The sequence below is a fragment of the Lingula anatina genome, unplaced genomic scaffold (genome assembly GCF_051362555.1).
Source record: "Lingula anatina isolate TDL-2025a unplaced genomic scaffold, LinAna3.0 unanchor82, whole genome shotgun sequence".
NCBI lineage: Eukaryota > Metazoa > Brachiopoda > Lingulata > Lingulida > Lingulidae > Lingula > Lingula anatina.
This window is the reverse complement of record NW_028257603.1, coordinates 753,842-772,557: the sequence shown is the minus strand read 5'-3', so window position 1 is coordinate 772,557 and position 18,716 is coordinate 753,842. Positions and strand designations below refer to the sequence as shown.

Sequence of the window (18,716 nt, the reverse complement as noted above, 5' to 3'; positions counted from 1 at the left end):
ATGTTGGTGAGATCAGCCTTATGTCACTTTGGAATAAAAGAACCGAGTTAAGAATAAAAAGAACTGTTTACAATATGCACAGTTGGATTTGAGAGGTGATCATTTGTAAACAAAAGCACCTCAACTTGAAGGTGAGACAACCATTTTTGACCAAGAATAAATAAATAAATAAATATATATATGTATACACACACAACTACTGGACACATTTCATCGCAAATAAATGTATTAGTCGATACGTCTGTAGAATTTACATCCTACATATTACTGGAGTAGTTAAGATAATTTAATTAGTTTTAACGGAGGCTAGGTTAGATTTATTTTAAATAACGCTACCATTTAAAGTCGTCATAAAGTCAGAAAGTACATGCCTTGTATACGACGTTTGCTCTTCCCATCAAAGCTGGTTTGATCCTGTTTCTTGGGAATGTTTTTATAACTAATTCAGATTTCGTTTTTTTGGTCATTTAAATATACCTGTATGATCGTACATGTTGGGTGGATATCTACCCACGATTTAGGCACTACGGCCATATCTGCTGATCTTGTTACGCTTTCGCCCAACCCGATTCAAGGGCACTTTCCTTGAACGCTTTCCAAATAGTTCGATCGCGCATACAAACCAAACTCGGCTTTCTGCATTTGTAGCTTTTGGAATATCACTTACTTAATATTCCCCATTGTAACCACCGGGAAAAAAATATTTTTTTTGTGGCGCTCCCTATGTTAACCAAGGACAGCTTCACATTTTCAACTCATGTCCCGACAACATATAAATTTCGCATGTCGTCATTTTGCGAGCAAAGCTCGATAGATTATAAAGTGCTCGATCCAAACCCCTTGGGGCTGAATCCATGTGGCTCCTCACACACTGCAGTATGTTATGGCAGTGTTCAACATGTCATAAGCAATTCGTACGAACATTATTCTTTAGGGAGTCAATATTTTGGGGCTTGTTAGCGTAGAAACTGCTTGTAAGAAAATAATAACCTTAAGGAGATAGATGTGGACAATGTCCAGGCCAAGGATTAGTTCACACCAAGGCCCATTATTATAAAGGTTCCCACTGTTTCCTTAATACGGGAAGTGAAACAAGGGGTAAAACCTGGACATGTCTTTTTTGGTAATTGTGGCTGATAATTCCGTGAGCCAGATATCAGTCAATCAATCAGTTGCCATGCCTGGTTCAAGAATCGACGACAATGGAACGACGAAAATAAACTGGCTGATTAAGGGAGAAAATGCTGAAAATTTAGACAATAAGGCTTTAAGTGCAACTTGAAAAGTCGGACCATCCCACACAGAAGTGAACGATTGAATCCCGTCACACGTACGCACATGGATTGCTGTAGCGGAATATTACTCAATTAAGGCGCCTCACTACTTAACCCTGAATGTCAGTGCACAGTAAAGGCTAGCTTGGTAAAAAATCTTGTGATGGGATCACTTTTACTAGCTCTGACGAACAGCGACAGTGTACGATTTCCGTCAGTCAAAAAGAACTGCTCCGCAGTGAGTCTGCAGTTGAATGTCATTAAACCAAAATGAAACGTAAAACAGATTTTTAAAATTATGCTTTATTTAATTTCATTTACTGTATTTAAGATGTAAAGTGAAAAATAAATAATATTCTCCTAAAAGAAAAAGATATATCCAATATCCAATGTTTTTGTATTTTTTGCTTATCAAATAACATTTACTCCTGAATATATAAACACAACACACGTGCTTGCCGTGTGCCAAGTTTGACAGCTACACTGTATGCCCGACACCACTATAAGGGCTGCGCAATGGCTAGACCAAAATCAGTTTTTAAAGCAGAATGTTGCTTGTGTTGTTGCACTGACCTACGACTACAAGATATTCTTAGTTCAAACTTCAAACTCCGTATCAGCCACTTTGCTTCTTGTCTCGTTTGCACGAGATAAAGTCACCGAAGGGCGGGAAAGTCAGCTCAGGCGGCCAAACCTATGACGTACGAGACTTGTGACTTCCAAAAATGGAGCTCTCAGGCGAATACAGCTGTGACGTACGAGACTTGCGACTTCCAAATATGGAAGCGCCCCAGGCAACATTTTGACAAACACGCCCTCAATCTGCCGCTAGTGGCTAGAGTTTCGTATTGCTGATATGGGTTATGTATGAAATCAAGATCGAGCTGGCAATACGGAAATCTAGAACCTAGGGTACACTTCTTCAACCTGATGATAACTTTTTATGTCTACCAAAGATGCTATGTTGTGTAAACATTATGACCTCTTAAACTAGAAATTTATTGCAATCGTCAAGTGACTATGGACGTTTTAACTTAGGAATATTGGGATTTAGTATCTGGTTCGTATTTTATGACGAAAAAAGTAAAGCTATGAAATAACACAGTGCACATTTTATTTGTGGGGTGTACTTTTTGTCTAGACAAATGGAAAAAGAAAAAAAAATCAGGACCTGCCTTCAAAGGAGTAAATGTATAACCCCGTCTATATGAATGAAGCTCAAATAAATAATAATAAAAAAGCAACCACTTTTAGATGCAAACGTTTTGCAGTGACGTATATTTTCCCCGTCACGTGTTGAACTTGTTTCTGAACCAGGAAGTAGTATTGCTTAGTTTCAGCGTTGGAGCTGACGCGTTGCTGTTAACATACGTGCGCAGAGTCACATTAGTATAAAGGCTGTTCGAAAACACAATTTTGCAAACGCACTAGTAAGTATAATAATTATGTATTCTAGGTTTTGAATATTTTACATACTTCTATAGATGAGTTATCTCATCTCACAGTTGTGCAACTATGGTGCTCCACATTTAAAAGTAAAAATGTTGAAGGGAATTAAATGTTCGTGAGTGTAGATGAAATGGTTGTGCTTATCATAGTGACTTCAGCGATGGTGTCTTTTCTTTGTTAAACGTTTTAGAATCAGGCGGTTTTCAACCTGAAACATTAGGATCTTTTGGTAACTTGTCTTGTTTTACTCATCAAAAAGTACATGTATAATTGCATCAAATGATAATAAATAAATGACAGTGTGAACTGACAAAGTGTAATGAACGCGTACCTGATCTTAAGTTCGGCGTAGGTTCTGTTTGTAGTTTTATTATTGATACTTTACAACGGAGACATTCAGCAAAATAAAAAAAGTAATAATAATAATAAATAAATAAATAAATAAATAAATAAATAAATAAATAAATAAAATAAAATAAATAAATTAATAAAAATAAGGAGTGAAAAGATGTTTAATACGAACAACAATTTTTTTGCAATATTCTTTGGTCTAGTGGAAGTGACAAAATCGATAAGAAAGTCTACATTTCGGTAAGGTCTTATCGATAATGTATAGAGGTTATAGATATCATATTTACCACCATAGATACCATATTTACCATCATATCAGTTACAGAAAGCCCGGGGGGTCGCTTATCGTAATATTCCCTGCTGTTTTTAATATTAAACTCCTATAACACCGGACTTGCGATCGCTCAGAGAATAAATTGTGGGCATTGTCACTACTACAGACTCAACGCCGTTTGCAACCATAGAAAAACATTGTTTATGCAACCACGGCACATTTAACAGCCAACGTTTGTACATGTACGCCACTGAAACGTGTTGAGGAACCAAAGAGATCTGTGTTGGTTCCCGATAACGTGTTTCAGACTGAGGTGGGCAGGATGCGGGCGTAAGCGATCTCTCAGTTGTTACAGTTCCAGTTTCAATAAATATTTTGATATTTTTATTAATATTTAAAAAAATAATTGAGGTGATTTGTACTAGTCTCATTAGGAGTCCTGTTATTAGGACAGTCTTATGCAATAACAGGTGGGTTATTTATTTTGACGTCATCTACATGTAGTTCCAACAAGCACAATAGAGAGTAAGTTCACATCAAATTAAACGCCGATGTAACATGTCAGAGTCTCATGGTAAAGAGTCCGCTTTCCATTCACTTGTACAGGATTTTGACCCACTTAGGTCAGGCTCACTCTAACCATAATAACTAAATGGAGACTAACCCTAACCATAATAACTAAATGGGTTTCTGTAACACGGGCCATCAGTTTCGTTACACTTGTGCTAAACGGTTAACTCAGCGACGTTCAATCCAGTAAAACGCTATTTATCTCGTTTAACGCCCTTGTCCAGCCGAAATCCGCTGCATTTTGCTTTAAACGCCATGCGTTTAGCAACGACGATTAATTGGAATCAAAATAAAATGAAATTCCTCTCAGGACCCAAATTTAATAAATGCAATGTAGTATTTTGGGGCCCATCCTAATTTTCAGAATCAGCTGAAAGAGAATAAATGTGGACCTATGCTAAAGATGTTTTTCAAACCGTTCAGTTATTTACAAAAAGGTAAAAAGCGTCGTAATTGCAAAATGCAAATTTACATTTTCTTCGTTTGCAATATGCTTAAAAATTTCCACATGTGGCAATATAACATTTTACTATTCCACAGATCTTGAATTTCGAAGAAAGTAATCATGGCAGACACAAGAGGTATGAATCCAGGGATGAATGTTTAATTTAATCATTTTGTACAAATAAGAGTTCATTTTATAAACCTGTCTTAAATTTAAGCCAAAGAAATAAATATGTAATGGGAGAGTACGTGCAGAAATGCTTGCCCAGTGTTCAACATAATATTTTAAAATAAATGTTTTGGTTTCTCACTTCTGCTTTTAGGTATCAAGTTATTAACTACTCCTCGAAACCAAAACGCCGCGTATGTAATCGCAACATATGAAACGTCATCAGATGCGAATTTTGCTCCAGAGGAGACGCCAATTGTCTACGAGGATATGATGATTTTAAGTCCTACCGACAATGTCACTGACCCCAAGCCAAGGACTACACAGCCATCAAAGACTAATGTTAATAGAAACCAAAGCGCCGGGTATGTAAACGCAACATATGAAATGTCATCGGATGTAAATTTTGCTCCAGAGGAGACGCCAAATGTTTACAAAAGTATGAGGATTTGTGGTCCTACCGACAATGTCACTGACCCCAATCCAAAGATTACACAGCCACCAAAGACAAAAGTTAATAGAAATCAAACGTCATCAGATGTGAATTTTGCTCCAGAGGAGACGTCAAGTGTTTACGAGAGTATTAGAATTTGTGGTCCTACCAACAATGTCACTGACCCCAATCCAAGGATTACACAGCCACCAAAGACAAAAGTCAATAGACGGTTACAAATAGCACTGGTGTTAGTGGGAATCATATGCGCTGCACTGGTTGCTACTGTTGTATGGTCACTTGTGCATACCCAAGAGGAAAAAAGTGAGCAACTCAGCCATAATTTTAAAAGTTTTAATTCTGTAAACAATAGGTTTAATTAGAAAATAAACGACGGAAGACAAATAGAAAATAGAAAATATAGACAAAAAATTAAAAAAATTTTTATGAATTTGATATATATATATATATATATATATATATATATATATATATATATATATATATATATATATATATCCCTTTTTCCCTCCATCTTTGCTGAAATGTAAATTATATCTTTAAGCTTGAAAATTATATAACATGCATGATTGTCGTTCATAGATTTATATCTAACTCTCAGTATTTTTCATTCGTACTTTGAACATTAATCAAAGTGCAAATGTCAATAAAATGACATTTTCAACCTACATCTATTTGATTCTGTTGTGTTGTGTATGATAACAAATTTTGACAGCAAACTAGCCTCGGCGACTCCTCTCAATTCATGCACTCATAAATATATATATATATATATATATATATATATATATATATATATATATATATATATAAAGAGTTCTGTCAATCATGTACATGTCCAAATTTTTATCGATTACTAATTACCATATATTACTCCAAAGCTTTGGCATGGCAGAGTATTAAGGTGCTTGACCGTAGATATGTATGACACTGACCAACCATTGGTTTAGGAAACTTTGTTGAAATGGTATCACGTGCGAGAACTATGTGTCCTTTCTTGGTGTACTTTCGACCGGAGAAATACTTTAGTTTCGCTCTCCTTGTGCTCTCATTGTGTTCTCCTTGTGTGCGTATTCGTTCGTCTTCATTCGTGTATTTTCGTATTCTTTTGTGTGTGTTTTTCTTTGTCCAAAGTCTCTTTCGCGCGAGGGAAAGAGATCAGTCGTTCGCAAGTCGCGCCATAGGAAAGACGTGTTCTTTCTTGTCCACTTTGTTGTCTTGAAATGACACACTTCTTCTATATTTTCAGGTAGGCGTGAGTTTATTTCTGTTTTTCTTTTTTAGGTTTCATTTGGTATTCAACTTTTTGGTTTCTTATCATTCCTCCTTTATCATTCCATTCCCACTTCACATTTCGCTGCATTTATTGTAATTTGTTTATTTTGATACATTTTGTTTTATTAGTTAAGTTATTTCTGCTTCTTTTTCCTATTAAAGGTACTCTTCACGAGATTTCCCTGGGATAAGATCGCATTCACAACGAGTTGATCGAGCCAGGCTTTACAAATCCTGGAACTAAATATGGCGGACGTACATAAAAGAAAACCCGCCTAATCTTTTAATTGTCTCTCCGCCTCTCACACGCCTCCCCACACGTCGTCCCTGCGGGGAACAGTCATTAAATCTCGGCTCCGTTCGCCATGCGGAAGCCACCTGAGAAATATTAAGTGCGCATGCTCCTTGGTCTTGGGTCAGCTGATCAGCTGGGTAGGCCTATCTCCGTGAATATTTCCGTGAATATCTCTGGTGACATTATCTCCGTAGATAGCCGATTCATTGCTGCTCTACGGGCCAATTCATTTCTTTTTCGTCTCTGTTTTGAAAGATAATAGAACAGAAGAGCTTTTTTCCTGCGATCGCCCCCAGCCGCCATGCTTTCTTCACCTCGAGTTTAATTGATGAGCATGCGCACTACAGGTGTAGGCACGGTACACTCTAAAAAAACTTTATTTTTTTATAGGTTTTGATCCATTTTGAGGTCTGAATTGGGAATATAAGCTTTGTCGGATATAAATATGATTGTTGAGGGTTCTCAAGGCAGCGGACAAAACATGTTTTGCATTTTTATGCATTTTACTGAATCATTTATTATACAATTGCAGAAGTCCGTGAATGTTCCAACCGTCCCTGTCTGCATGGTGGGACGTGTGTTGACATGGTGAATTCCTATCGATGTTTGTGTTCTGCCGGGTACTATGGGACAAACTGTCAAGGTATGTATTAAACGTTCTCTCTGTGCGTTTATAACAAATATCATATTGAAAAAAACAGTGTGTGTGTGTTTGCCAACGCACATTCCTTGATTTTAGTATTTGCAAGCAGTTTTTTCCATTGTTTTTTTGTGGAAAAGAACCACCATTAGCACCTGAGACTTGTGTTACAGCTAGAGATCCCTGTCGCAGCCAGCCTTGCCAAAATGGTGCAGTCTGCAGGAATCAATCTGAGACGTATTTGTGCAGTTGTCCTTCTGGATATTCGGGTAGAAATTGTGAAACAAGTAAGAACTACACCTGTGGCTGTGGTTAAACCCAATTAACAAGTAATCAATCTATTGGAAAACATTTTGTATTCTTGCGATGTTCTAGCACAAAAACGGCCATGCGTTTAGTCTAGGACAGGTTCAAGTAAAATAATAATTTAAGGATAGTTGTAAATTGGGAAATTTTTGAAAAATGGTTAAATTGTTACATGAAACGTTCATTATGTTAAACTGTATTTTAGAATGATTCAGCGAAAAGTAGAGAAAACCGACACATAACTGTCAAGAAGTTATATATCATTTTCTCACGCATTCCATAACTCACACATATTAAGCCCCAATATTATAGGTGTAACTGCATTGTTAGCAAGATATTTCTGTTATGAAATCTAATCATATTTATCCATACTTTACCAAAGTGACCAACCATTGTCTTAGCCTACCCTGTAAAAATGGTGCCTCGTGTGTAAACCTGGCAGCTTCGTTTGTGTGTTCTTGTACTTCCGGTTTCCAAGGGCCAAGGTGCGAAGACGGTAAGTCTACATGCAAACACATTGTTGCTTGTGGCATTACAATTTTCACTATATCCGGTTGAACTCATCTGAAGAAAAATATGCGACATTCGATGTCACAGTTAACACAAGTTTTCATAAACGTTATTTGCACTCTGGATCACACCATTTATTCTCGTTGACTTTCTTTCAAAATCATAAAAAACTCTAATCTTGTAAATGCGTTCAACAGAAAAGGCACATTTATCAAGCAGCACATGAATGACGTAAAAACAGTTTCACAATTACATGTTTAAGGTGAAAAAAAAAACGCTTAACTTAATTGAACTTTAAAATTAAGTCTTTGGTCCATATTTTGTTTCTTTTCAGATATAAATGAATGTTTGAATAACCCGTGTGTCAGTGGCGCCACCTGTCGAAACAGTTATGGCGGATTTCACTGCAGTTGTCCAGGTGGTTTTACAGGAACATACTGCCAGCTAGGTAGGATATCAGTTAAAAATTATGCAGAATTTTAACAAAACCACGTAGAATTATCCCCTGTAAGTTAGTTAGAACATACATTACATCATTATCAAGTGATTTTGTTTTGAATTATCGACCTTTTTAAATGCCATTACGGGAAAACAGATTTTGCATAGTTTTATTTTAAAATAGAAATTTGATATCAGACACCTGGATGGCGTGTTGCTTCTTTTACGATTGAATAATTCCTGGCATTAATTTACCGAATATATTACCAATTTAGAAGTCGGTGAATGATGACTCTGCTCTTTTTTCAGTTGACATCTATTCATGTTTCTTATTATAGAAATCAGTGAATGTTCCAGTCGTCCTTGTCAGAATGGTGGGACGTGTGTTGACATGGTGAATTCTTATCAATGTTTGTGTTCTGCCGGGTACTACGGGACAAACTGCCAAGGTGAGAAAAGATAATAAATATAAGATGACAAATAATATGCAAAATAATGTTTCTGATTGTGACCTAGAGAACATGTTCTGGTTCGTTCTTACAAGAACGAATTATATGTGTCATACAGAGGTCTGGTGACAAAACAGTAAATTACAGAATAAAGCTAGGGCGTTATTTACAGAGACATAAACATAATCCATTTCATCTCACTGAATGTTGCTAAAATCATATCATGTCTTACTGCTGACAATAATACTAAATATAAACATGCTACAAAAGGTGCCACGTGCAGTAGTTATGTTAACACCTATTCTTGCACCTGTCATTCTAGATATACCAACAGGGATAGTTAATCAGGTTAAAGCCGTGTCATGAAAAATGTTGATATAATCAGTTTTGCAAGACAGTAGGTAAAATGAGAATAAGTGTCGAAGTAAATACAATAAAATGTGGGTGAATTCTAAATGTAAACATGCTGACCATAACTGAAACGCTTGCTCTTTGAACAGGTTTTCATTGAACATTTCAGATTTGCTGTACCGACCCCTGTATCGTCTTGTTGGATCAATTACCACTGGAAAATACAGTGGCAGAGTTGAAGTGTATCATAATGGAAGTTGGGGAACAGTTTGCGACGACAGCTGGGATAATAATGATGCTCAAGTTTTCTGCAGGTCCTTGGGTCTTCCCTATTCCAGAGCATTTAGTATACAGAGTGCGTATTTCGGGCAAGGTAATGGAACTATATGGTTGGACGATATTGACTGCACAGGGTGGGAACCCAACATTGCATCATGTACTCACAGAGGTTGGGGGATTCATAACTGTGGTCACGATGAAGATGCTGGAGTTATTTGTTATTGAAGATACATCTTAGAACATGCTGTTGAAAATGTGCCACCTTTTTCCGCATAGTGAACTAATACAGGGAGAGACAAATGAATAGCAATGATTTGTTGATATTCGGTTATGTAAAATGAGTAGCGTTTGTCAGGTTTAAAAATCAGTACATTACTCTTGCATTATTCAGTTGTTTTAAGCCAAGGTTATGGTTAGAATACATGCTTTTAGTATAGTACGGCACGGCACGGCACGGCACGGCACGGCACGGTACAGTACAGTACAGTATAGTACGGTACAGTATAGTATAGAACAGTATAGTATAGAGTAATAGATTAAACAGACATAACTGTCAGTAGCATTGAAATCTATTCAGTTGTTATAAGTCAAGGTTAGAGTTAGAATACATGCTTTTGGTATAGTATAGTATAGTATAGTATAGTATAGTATAGTATAGTAAACAGACATATCCGTCAGTAGCATTGAAATCTATGAAATGGAGTGCTATAAATAACATTTGACATTTAATTATTTTTATTATCATTAATCTTAATGAAGTTTCTTTCTATTTAAATATATTTTCAGTAACTACGATTTTGCTAAGAATATACTTCAGTTATTAAGGGAATTTGCTGTACAGAAGCCTATTTCGGATAAGGTGGTGGAACCATACGGCTGTCAACTGCACGTGATCAGAACCCAATATTGAGTCTTAACCCTCAAGGGACCGAGTGGGGTCATTTACGACCCCAGCCATATGATTTAATGTGCCATCTCTTTATTTTTTATTCGAATTTTCTTTCGTTGCATGAGTTTGTCAGTCTACTAATCCTACACACTTTCACAGTTTTTTGTAGGGATCAACCAATTAGTGTGGCGTATACAGCACAAACTCTTGTGGGGTCATTTATGACCCCAAAGAGAAGCATGGGTTTTTAAATATTAGTTTTCAAATTTAATTCAAATGTTTTGCCCATGCAACACTGACAGGAAAATGCCACATGCATGTACTTCATGCAACCAGCCAGTGTGCCCATAACATAGGCACAAATAAGTGGTTTGTAAAGATTGTGCTTGAAGTGTACCTAATAGTGCATCGCTGAATCTAATTTCAGTAGCTTTGTTGGAACTTGTTCTCATAACTGGGTCTCTCGTTTTGACGGTTACAATTTTCGGGTATTTCGGAAATCAAAAGAATTCTGTCGATATCATTTTATACATATATTAACAAAGTGTTTGTGTGGATTTTGTTATATACACAGATGTGGTAGTAACATACATGTAGGTTGATTGAATGTGTTCTGAGTAGTATGACTTCCTTACCATGGCATTAGGGTATTCCCTACTCAGCAAATCAGCTAATTATTCTTATTGAAGTCAGCAGGATGCTATCTCAACATAAGTCAAAATATTTTTACTCAAAGCAATTTTGTAATGTACTTTTTTCATTTAGTGTGGCAAATAAAAAGAGAAATGTTTCTGCAAGTGGAAATTGACAAGGACTGTCTAAATACCGGTGTAATGTTGTTCTTAAAATCTGTGCTTGGTTATTTCATGCAATAAAAGTATTATTACCAAATATTTTTTTACATTAGATCATTATAAAATACTTGTCTTAAATCCTGGGAGTAGTATAGGTGTGATAAACCCTCAACAGCCTTTTATAATAAGGATCCCTGTATAGAACACAATGGGGTCATAGATGACCCCACTTAGGCATTTCCGTCAGTAAAATAACTTGGTCTCTTGAGGGTTAAAGGCTCAGAGGGTGGGGACGTGGAAACTGTCATCATCACGGTGAAGATTCTGGTGTTCTTTGTTATTGATGATACGTAATAAAATTAACTGTTTAAAAATATGTTACCTACTTCAGCTGAATAAACCTTCAATGGACGGACAACAAAAGCATTGTTTTATATTGCATTCAGATGAATAACAGTTGGTTTAAATATTTTGTTGAAATTAACTCAAGCAAAGGGTAATTTTACTTCAGGTTTACAAACAATTGCTTTCCTCTAACATAAAGCGTGGTATGTTATTGTCGATTTTTTTGTAAGTCTCATTCCTCATTTACAGTTTAGTGACGGGTTCTATTATCTTCACAGATGACTTCTTTAACTCCCCTTCCTAGCCACCCAAACTCCAGCAGGTGCCTGATCGTCTGGTCAGTCATGTGACCAGCCCATCGTTTTTGGGCTCCTTTCGTCTTTAAGGCGTCTCACTCGGGCTCCTCCAAATCCAATCAGTTAGCCTGTCATTTCCTGGAATGAGATATGATAAATTAATCCAATTAAAGCTTGTAGACTGATTATTAGTTTTAAAAACAGTTTAAAATAGCATTTAAAAATTTAATGCAAAGAATTTTCTATAAGAATTCGTTACAAACAAAGTTATCTGGTGTACAATGTAGGTAATTAAACAATGACATATTATTGTATTTTAAGATTTGTAAACTGCATATAACTTTAAATTTAAATGATGATGTGTTATTTATAAAATATAATATGTACTATTATGATCTTTATTATAATGTTATTATATTCCACATCCTTTTCTCTTTTAAAATTCAACATAATGAAACCAAAAAGTAACTGTTACTGTAATCTTAATGAATTTATGATACATATTTTTCGCGAGGAGAAATATATAATACCTGGGTGATTGAGAGGAAAATGCTAAAATTTTTGATAATAAATAGGTGCGAAGGCGGACCGTCCCACACAGAAATGAACTATTAAGTCCCGTCACACGGCGTTATATGCATTGCTTTAGTTGTACACCGAGGCGCCTCAACTACCAAAATATGTTGGGATTTTTTTCTTTCTATCAAAGAAAACTGATCTACACCTGGAAAGCTGCTGGTGTACTAGCAGGGACTGATTTCTACATGTTCGTAGCTCCAATTTTGGAGTAAATACCTTTCTAGAAAACAAGCAGTCGCTCTTAGTTGCAAACTTTTTGCAACGTCGTATATTTTTCTCGTCACGTCCTGTGCTCGTCTGTGACCCAGGAAGTAATACTGCTTAGGTTCTGCGTGGGAGCGAACGCGTTGTTATCAACAAACATGCGCAGTGTCACATTAGAAAGAAAGCCGTTTGAAAACACCTCTTTGCAAACGCACTGGTAAGGGCAATAATTATGTCTTCCAGATTTGAAATATTCATTTATATACTTCCATAGATAAGTAATCTTACTTCACAATTGTGCAGCTATTGTGCTCCAAATTTTAAAGTTTTTAAATTTTGACGGGGATATCTAAAATGAATGTTCGTGAGTGTGGATAAAAAGGTTGTTTTCATCACAGTGATTTTAGCGATATAGTCAATTCATTTTTAAACCTTTTAGAAAAAGACAATCTTCATCCTGAAATATAACATTAATTGGTTCACAAGTGATGTTTTACTTATAAAAAACTAAAGTTGAGAATCTTTATATCAAATTATTATGAAGCGATATCATAGGATTAGTGAACTTTGTGAATGTATCTACATGTTTTAATGTAGACTCTTAAAGTAAGTGATATGCTTATGGAGAAAATAACTGATAGCATCATGGGAGACTTCTTACCTTTTTACCTAGCAACATCAGACTCTGACATTTCAAAGGAAGTAAACGCTTTTCAAACAGTTTTCACCGGAGTGCAGTGACGCGATTAAACATTTAAAACCTTATTCTTTATTTGTTTAATTAAAAAATTCATCAAACTTTGCTCCAAAGACAAATGATTCTGAATTTTATAATTGGTTGAATGAATTCTTATATTAGTAGTTTGATACTTACAACTATACCAACGAAGGTATTTAGTCAAGAACGACCTAGAACTCAGGATAAATAATTGAGATAAGAGTTGAAACAACGTGTTTCGCAAACATGTTTTTGCAGCATGCAGTTTTTGACCTCGTGAAAATGACAAAACCGATAAGAAAGTTTGCTTTCTAGTCTGGTGCAGGGATATTAGACAACGAGTTTACTTACGGGTCAGCAATATAAAGTATGAAGGAGCGTTAATGATTCTTTTTATGATGTTTTTTAATTCAAAGTTCATAATATTGAGACAGTATTGAGAAATAACAGATGATTGATTCTTTTACACGTAATCTAGCTTTCCACTAGAACAACAGGAATCATATTCACATCAAATTTAGCACCACTGCTTAACAGTAAACTCCGCGCTGATTCATCTGTGTTTTTTTTAATCACGCACATATTTTTTTTACATACAATCTACAACTTGAATTACCAGTAGGCACCAGTGTCGTGAACCTAAAACCAAAACCTTGGTGTCTACGTTACTCTCTGCGTGGATCTAAAGACAAGTATTAAATATCACTCAATCATGTGTTTTTAACAGCAGAAACATTGATGCTATTAGAAACTACCTGGATCAATTCTCTGCAACAAGAGTTATACCTTGTTAGAGATGTTCGATTTACCCCTGTAAAGTCTACTGAGTATTTTATATAGATTTTAGACAATAAATTATTATTATTATTATTATTATTATTATTATTATTAATGGCTCCAAAGAAATAAAGACAATGTTGTATTCTTGGGTCAATTCTTTTTTTTTCCAAAAATTCAGAAAACGATTTCACAATAATAATAAGGATAGAATTAATGGTAGAGATTCCCAACATGTGGAATAAAGAGCTAACGCAGGGAAACATAAACCTATGATAAAATGTTTTTTAAACCACTTTAGTGATTTAGAAAAAATAATGTGAATTGTGTTGTAGATGTAAAATGCTCATTTAAATTTTTCTTCGTTTCAAAAATGGAGCGATTTTGCCAGATGTGACTCCACATCATTTTATTATTTCAGCACAGCTCTTCAACTTCGAAGAATTTTAACATGGCAGACAGATCAGGTATGCATCCAAGAACGTACGCTTCATATCTTGAAGTGGAGTTGATTTAAAAAAAAAATGAGATTGAAGCTATAAAATTATGTTGATGGAGTATATATGCAAAAATGTGGTGTTGTAAGCAACACATGTTTTATATACTCTTTGAAAATAAATTATTGGCTTCCCACTTTAACAACTTAAATTCAATTTGAAACGGACTTTAAGATGATTGCAGAGCACCACTAAGCATAAAGATTCTTCACTGTAAAGTGTATGCATTGCTTTCATGTGGAATAATAAAAACACTCTATGTTCCGTCACAACTAGAATATTTTCATCAGCTGTGTTATGTTATAGGGTGTTATGTTATAGGCACTCAACGGCTAATGTTGAAAATAATGAAGCCATCCCCACTGGCCCATACCTGCCTTTTAGGGCAGTAAGGGGAGGGGGACAGAGGCTATTTCCCCGATTAAGATGTTCTTGATAGACATCGAACTGTTGGAGGAAAACCATTTTAATATTAGCTGATGATGGATGAAAAATCTACTCCTTTAGCGTGTTAAAGCGTGTGTCACTAGTTCAGTAATGGGATTATGCTTAAATCATTTCTAGGAATCGGGTTATTTACCACCCCTCAAAGCCAAAGCGCCGCTTATATTAACGCAACATATGAAACGTCGTCGGAGGTTGATCTTGCTCCAGAGGAGACACCAAGTGTTTACGAGAGTTTTAGAATGCCGCGTCCAACCAACAATGACAATGATCCCAATATCAGAATAACACAGCCACCAAAGACAAAAGTCAATAGACGGTTACAAATAGCATTGGTGTTAGTGGGAATCATATGCGCTGCACTGGTTGCTACTGTTGTATGGTTGCTTGTGCATACCCAAAAGGAAAAAAGTGAGCAACTCACCCATGATTTTTAGGTTTGGTTTCAGCAAACAGTGGGTCAAATAGTAATTAAACGAAGGAAGACACTAAGAATTATATTGTACTGGTATCTCTGCATATATATATATATATATATATATATATGGTGAAAAAAACATTAAATGTGCCAATCCACTCAATGTGAAAAAAAAAGGATGACTAAAAATAAGATATCAGCCCGAAACGTAGGCATGAAATCTTATACAGTGTGGAGGCATACATGTTTATTGATTCCAGCTACCAATCACTGCATAAGCAGCCCTTGCAAAAATGGTGCCAAGTGTGAGAACTCGGTGGCCTCGTTCCGATGTTCTTGCTCTTCCAGTTACCAAGGGACATGGTGTGACAACGGTAGGTACCAAACCATAAGTTTGTGTAATTTTAATGACCTGGTAGACCAATGAAAGTTTTTTCATTACTTTGGGTCCATCACAAGTTAATATAAGACTAATTTAATTAGCTCTCATACGCATTAAAATATTATGTTCCCATTTTGAACGCATCAAGCATTTTTTTTATTATCAAATTACATGTTTTGTAATGGCGTCTTTCTTTTCTATAACTTTGTAACGCATTCTGTTTGTGCAGAATAAAGTGAATATTATATATTTGCTATAATAACGACTGGGATAAGTACAAAGAACTGCAATAAGAAAATCAATGGAAAAAGAAAGGTACAAATATATTTTGCTTCTTTTGTAGACGTCAACGAATGCATGAACAACCCATGTGCCAGGGGCGCCACCTGTAGAAATAATCATGGCAGTTTTGACTGCGATTGCCTTCCTGGTTTTACTGGCAAATTATGTCAGCTTGGTATGTTACTTTAGCCAGTAAAAGGGTGGTATACAGGTCATTGCAAAGAAAACTTAAATACCAAGTGAATTTTTTAATTTTCGAAATCTCTAACATTAAATTCTAAAATTAACAGTCAGTACACATTTTCTGCGGTATTTATAAGATGTTTTGCTTTTAAAATGAAATAATGTTTTATTAATATACTCTTTTTTTTAAGAAATCTGTGAATGTTCCAGCCATCCTTGTCAGAATGGTGGGACGTGTGTTGACATGATGAATTCTTATCAATGTTTGTGTTCTGCCGGGTACTACGGGACAAACTGCCAAGGTGAAACTTGAAAATATATGAGCAAATATGTTTGGATTATGATAAATATAATTTGTACATGAAATCCATATATAAAGAAAATGTATTATATGAATTGCCTGCGTAGTTAAACTCAATAAAAAGAAAACTAACAAGAACATGCTTAGAAAATTCGCCATATTTGCTACAGAAGCAGATCACTGTCGCAGCACACCCTGTCAGAATGGCGCCATTTGTAGGAATGAAACTTTATCGTATTCCTGCAGCTGTCCTTACAGATATACAGGCAGGAATTGTGAATCAGGTAAAAAGCTTAAAATAGACAAACATAGAAATAATTTGATATAGCTCGCTAGTCTGTAGCTGGAAAGAGATAAAATTCTGAAGGAATAATGTGTAAAATACCACATGATAAAACAATATAATTCAGACATATCATGACAGAATATAACTTACACAAAAGAAAGAAAGAAAGAAAAAAGATAAAGCAAGATGAATGGATCATAAATGAAACACTCTCTCTTTATCTTTTGTTTGAACATTCCAGCTTTTGTGTCCAGTCACCCGTACCGTCTTATTGGAATAAATATCAATAGCAAATACGGTGGTAGGGTAGAAGTGTACCATAATGGAGACTGGGGAACAGTTTGCGATGACAGCTGGGATAACACTGATGCCAGAGTTTTCTGCAAGTCCTTAAGTCTTCTGTATTCCAACGCACTTGCTGTAGAGAGTGCATATTTTGGACAAGGCAAAGGAACCATATGGTTGGACGATGTCGGATGCACAGGCTCAGAATCCAGTATTGGGTCATGTGGTCACAATGGTTGGGCAGTTGAAAACTGTAATCACGCTGAAGATGCTGGCGTTCTTTGTTTTTGACTATGCATTTTAGAACTTAGTAAACCTCCTACGGGAAGACAAAAGTGCCATATGAACACCCTATTATTTAACAAGTGTTGATTTTTTAAATTCTGTAATTTGTTGATATTTTGTCACGCCAACAAAATAAAATTCAACACAGATTTACAGACCAGCGCTTTACCTTACAATGTTATATCAGTGTCGATAGGTTATAATGGCCACCATATCCTTCGTACATTGACTCAAGAATGTATAGTAGGCTAAATTGGTATAGTAGGCTATATTGGTCAAGTCATGAAAGACACTCTTGATTAGAGAGTAAATGATCTGATTCATCTAGTAGTGTGATTTCACATAAGAGGAGGAAAGATAATGTTGTAAATGCAAAGAAAATAACCGAACGGTCAGACGTTGGATCGGTGCCATTGATCTTCAACAAGGAAATTAATTTCAGTAACCCAATGAGCTGGTCAAATGGAGAGATAAGAAATCACAGATCTTCTTCACGGTTCAGTGGCGGGTTCTCAACTCTCTCCCCGGTGACTTCGGTGCCCCCCTTTACCAGTTACATGACCAGCACATTGGTTTTTTAATTCTTCTTTTTTAAGGCGTCTCACCGGGGCTCCTCCAAATATACTTTGGTAAACCTGTTATTGTCTGGAATGAGAAATAATATTCAATCACAGATTTTTAAGACAGTTTAAAAACCGCACTTATAGTTTTTGCGGTACATATTTTCAACTTCGTATTTTGTAATAAGTTTAGAGTAGAATGCATCCTTTTAGTATAGCATACGGTTATATCTTAAGCACTGCACATAACTTAATTGCATTGAAATATTTGTTGTGAAAAGCTATTTATTGTGTATTAATTATTATGATTATTATTAACTTTATTCCGTTTCTCTTTGGAAAATTGTTTGAATGAAATGTGAATAGCACGAGATCGTTCATTAACATGTATTTTTAGTTACTGCCTTCCAAGATAATGTAAAATGTACCTATATGTATTTGGTTAAGGGGAAACTGTTAAAAGATTAGGAAAATCCTATCTACCTACATCTACATATAATCTACTGTAATGAGTGTTTTTTCAATTTTTTTTTTTAAGTACTAAACCGACGCTGATGTTGTTTCCATTATGTTGGACTGAAGTATCGCATTTCAAAATTGTTTTCTATGGCTCTTGACTCATCAACCAATAAAGGTGACAAGCGACCCTGTATCAGTATGTAT

General features: G+C 35.6%; 2 protein-coding genes across 3 annotated transcripts; both read left to right on the top strand.

The window, feature by feature from the left end:
- The first annotated feature begins 2,588 nt into the window (after nt 1-2,588).
- On the top strand, nt 2,589-11,240 carry LOC106164545 (uncharacterized). Its single transcript, XM_013542490.2, has 9 exons — nt 2,589-2,704; nt 4,459-4,499; nt 4,686-5,288; nt 7,088-7,198; nt 7,369-7,482; nt 7,884-7,997; nt 8,346-8,459; nt 8,788-8,898; nt 9,419-11,240. The coding sequence occupies exons 2-9, from the start codon at nt 4,484-4,486 to the stop codon at nt 9,751-9,753; spliced, it is 1,518 nt and encodes a 505-aa protein (XP_013397944.1). The 5' UTR covers nt 2,589-2,704; nt 4,459-4,483; the 3' UTR covers nt 9,754-11,240.
- Nucleotides 11,241-12,721: 1,481 nt separating this feature from the next.
- LOC106151634 (uncharacterized) lies at nt 12,722-17,648 on the top strand. 2 transcript variants are annotated; one of them, XM_086998348.1, is made up of 8 exons: nt 12,777-12,852; nt 14,552-14,597; nt 15,192-15,482; nt 15,750-15,863; nt 16,215-16,328; nt 16,528-16,638; nt 16,808-16,921; nt 17,165-17,648. In XM_086998348.1, the coding sequence occupies exons 2-8, from the start codon at nt 14,582-14,584 to the stop codon at nt 17,497-17,499; spliced, it is 1,095 nt and encodes a 364-aa protein (XP_086854474.1). In that variant the 5' UTR covers nt 12,777-12,852; nt 14,552-14,581; the 3' UTR covers nt 17,500-17,648. The 2 variants fall into 2 exon arrangements, with proteins under 2 accessions (XP_086854475.1, XP_086854474.1); XM_086998349.1 differs by lacking the exon at nt 15,192-15,482 and having other exon boundaries at nt 12,722-12,852.
- Nucleotides 17,649-18,716: the final 1,068 nt, after the last annotated feature.